The sequence below is a fragment of the Pyxicephalus adspersus genome, chromosome 1 (genome assembly GCF_032062135.1).
Source record: "Pyxicephalus adspersus chromosome 1, UCB_Pads_2.0, whole genome shotgun sequence".
In the NCBI taxonomy this organism is placed as follows: Eukaryota; Metazoa; Chordata; class Amphibia; order Anura; family Pyxicephalidae; genus Pyxicephalus; species Pyxicephalus adspersus.
In genome coordinates, this window is record NC_092858.1 from 42,325,688 (window position 1) to 42,327,388 (window position 1,701).

The 1,701-nt window shown below is 32.3% G+C and overlaps 1 protein-coding gene across 1 annotated transcript in view; it reads left to right on the forward strand.

The window, feature by feature from the left end:
- LOC140328609 (lens fiber major intrinsic protein) overlaps nt 1–1,701 on the forward strand; it is an 8,387-nt gene that overhangs the window by 1,727 nt on the left and 4,959 nt on the right. The window contains exons 2-3 of the mRNA XM_072408359.1: nt 458–622; nt 1,576–1,656. Coding sequence (XP_072264460.1) covers nt 458–622; nt 1,576–1,656 — 246 coding nt within the window. The remainder of the gene's footprint in view (nt 1–457; nt 623–1,575; nt 1,657–1,701) is intronic.

Below are 1,701 nucleotides of genomic sequence, written 5' to 3' on the forward strand. Positions count from 1 at the left end.
CAAAAGCTATATTCTTCTCTTTAATAGATCTGCTCCTTTTAAATGTCTCTACATCTGTTTTTGATATATAGTTAGTTGTTTCTAATGCCTGTGGATAAGCAAATACAAAAGTCATTAGGTTTTGACATAACACTGTGAGGAAATAAGCTTTAGTACATCATTAAATGTTAATTAAACAAATGTATAATATTTTATAGTATTGCAGTAAAATTACATAGATGCATTTTTTCTGCATAATGAGGGCATTTATTTAAGTCATTGTATAACTTTTTTTTCCACCTAAGAGTATTTTATGCTATAAGCCATTCAATATTAATATTATTAAACAGCATAGCCATAACTGTGAAAGCACATCTTGTTAAAAAAGTATATTACCTAACTGTTACAAAAGTTGTTCTTATTATGCAAAGGCAGATGATTCTTATACAGTTTCTGGTCTTACTGCTTTTTTTTACAGCTCCATCCTGGTGTGAGCCTCGGCCAGGCAACAACAGTGGAAATTTTCCTTACCCTCCAGTTTGTGCTTTGTATCTTTGCCACCTATGATGAAAGGAGGAATGGGCGCTTGGGCTCCGTATCCTTGGCAATTGGATTCTCTCTCACTTTGGGACACCTCTTTGGGGTAAGAAAGTATAAATGGATTGTCATAAGACATCATCCCTGTCCCTGGATGAATATATATACTTTTGAAAAAGATTATAATAAACCCAAGAACAAAAAAAGAAGTACCTGTAACTGAAAACCGAAGCAGTATCTACAAGTAGCAGCTGACATGCAGAATTTTTGGGATGTGTCACAGTTCACCTTACTTGATATTTCCGTTAGGACAGCAAATATCCACATTTTTAATTAAAAGTTTACTGTCAAGATCACTATAACAAATATATCACATGAATACACCTATTATATTATTTTAAGTGTCCATGTAGACATTAATTTAGCAAATATACATTATTCTACAACACTATTTATGCCAAGTAGAGGATTTCATATGAAAATAATAGTCACATAGCTATTTTACATAAAGCAATAATGCTTTTATGCAGCTGAATGTTTATTTTAGGATATTAAGCTCTAAAGAGAGGTTATAGAACCTTTGTATAAAGAAATGGTGCATTTATATTTGAGTGCAATTTTCTACTTAGCCATTTGTGAGAAATACAATTTCTACAGTATTGAAAAGCTATAAAAAATGGTGAAATGATCAGTGAAAAACTGGAACAGAGGTTCTATATCCTTAAGGAAAACAAACCTGGAAAACTGGAACAAATCTGCCCGGCTTAGAAAGAATACAGAGCTGTTCTAGCCATACTAAGCTTTTGTCCTAAAAGTTTTCTTGTTTATAAGGTGTGGTATACTTCATATTGAGCTGAACTAATATAGTTAGACATAACTGAGTTGTCCATTGAATAAGCATGAAAAAAAGATAATCTTTGGTTATAGAATGTTTTAAAATATGATGGTGATTTTCCTTTTGTTTATTTTTATCACCTTTAGCTATATTTCTAAGTTAGGTAAAAGCAATTTAGACCGTTTTTTTGTTTTCTCACATGTGGACTCTGTTTATTTCTTTAGTTGTATTACACTGGGGCCAGTATGAACCCTGCAAGATCTTTTGCTCCAGCAGTGCTCACCAGAAATTTCACAAATCATTGGGTAAGAAACTTAAGAGCCTTGTGTGTTTTTTGCACTATAGTCTAT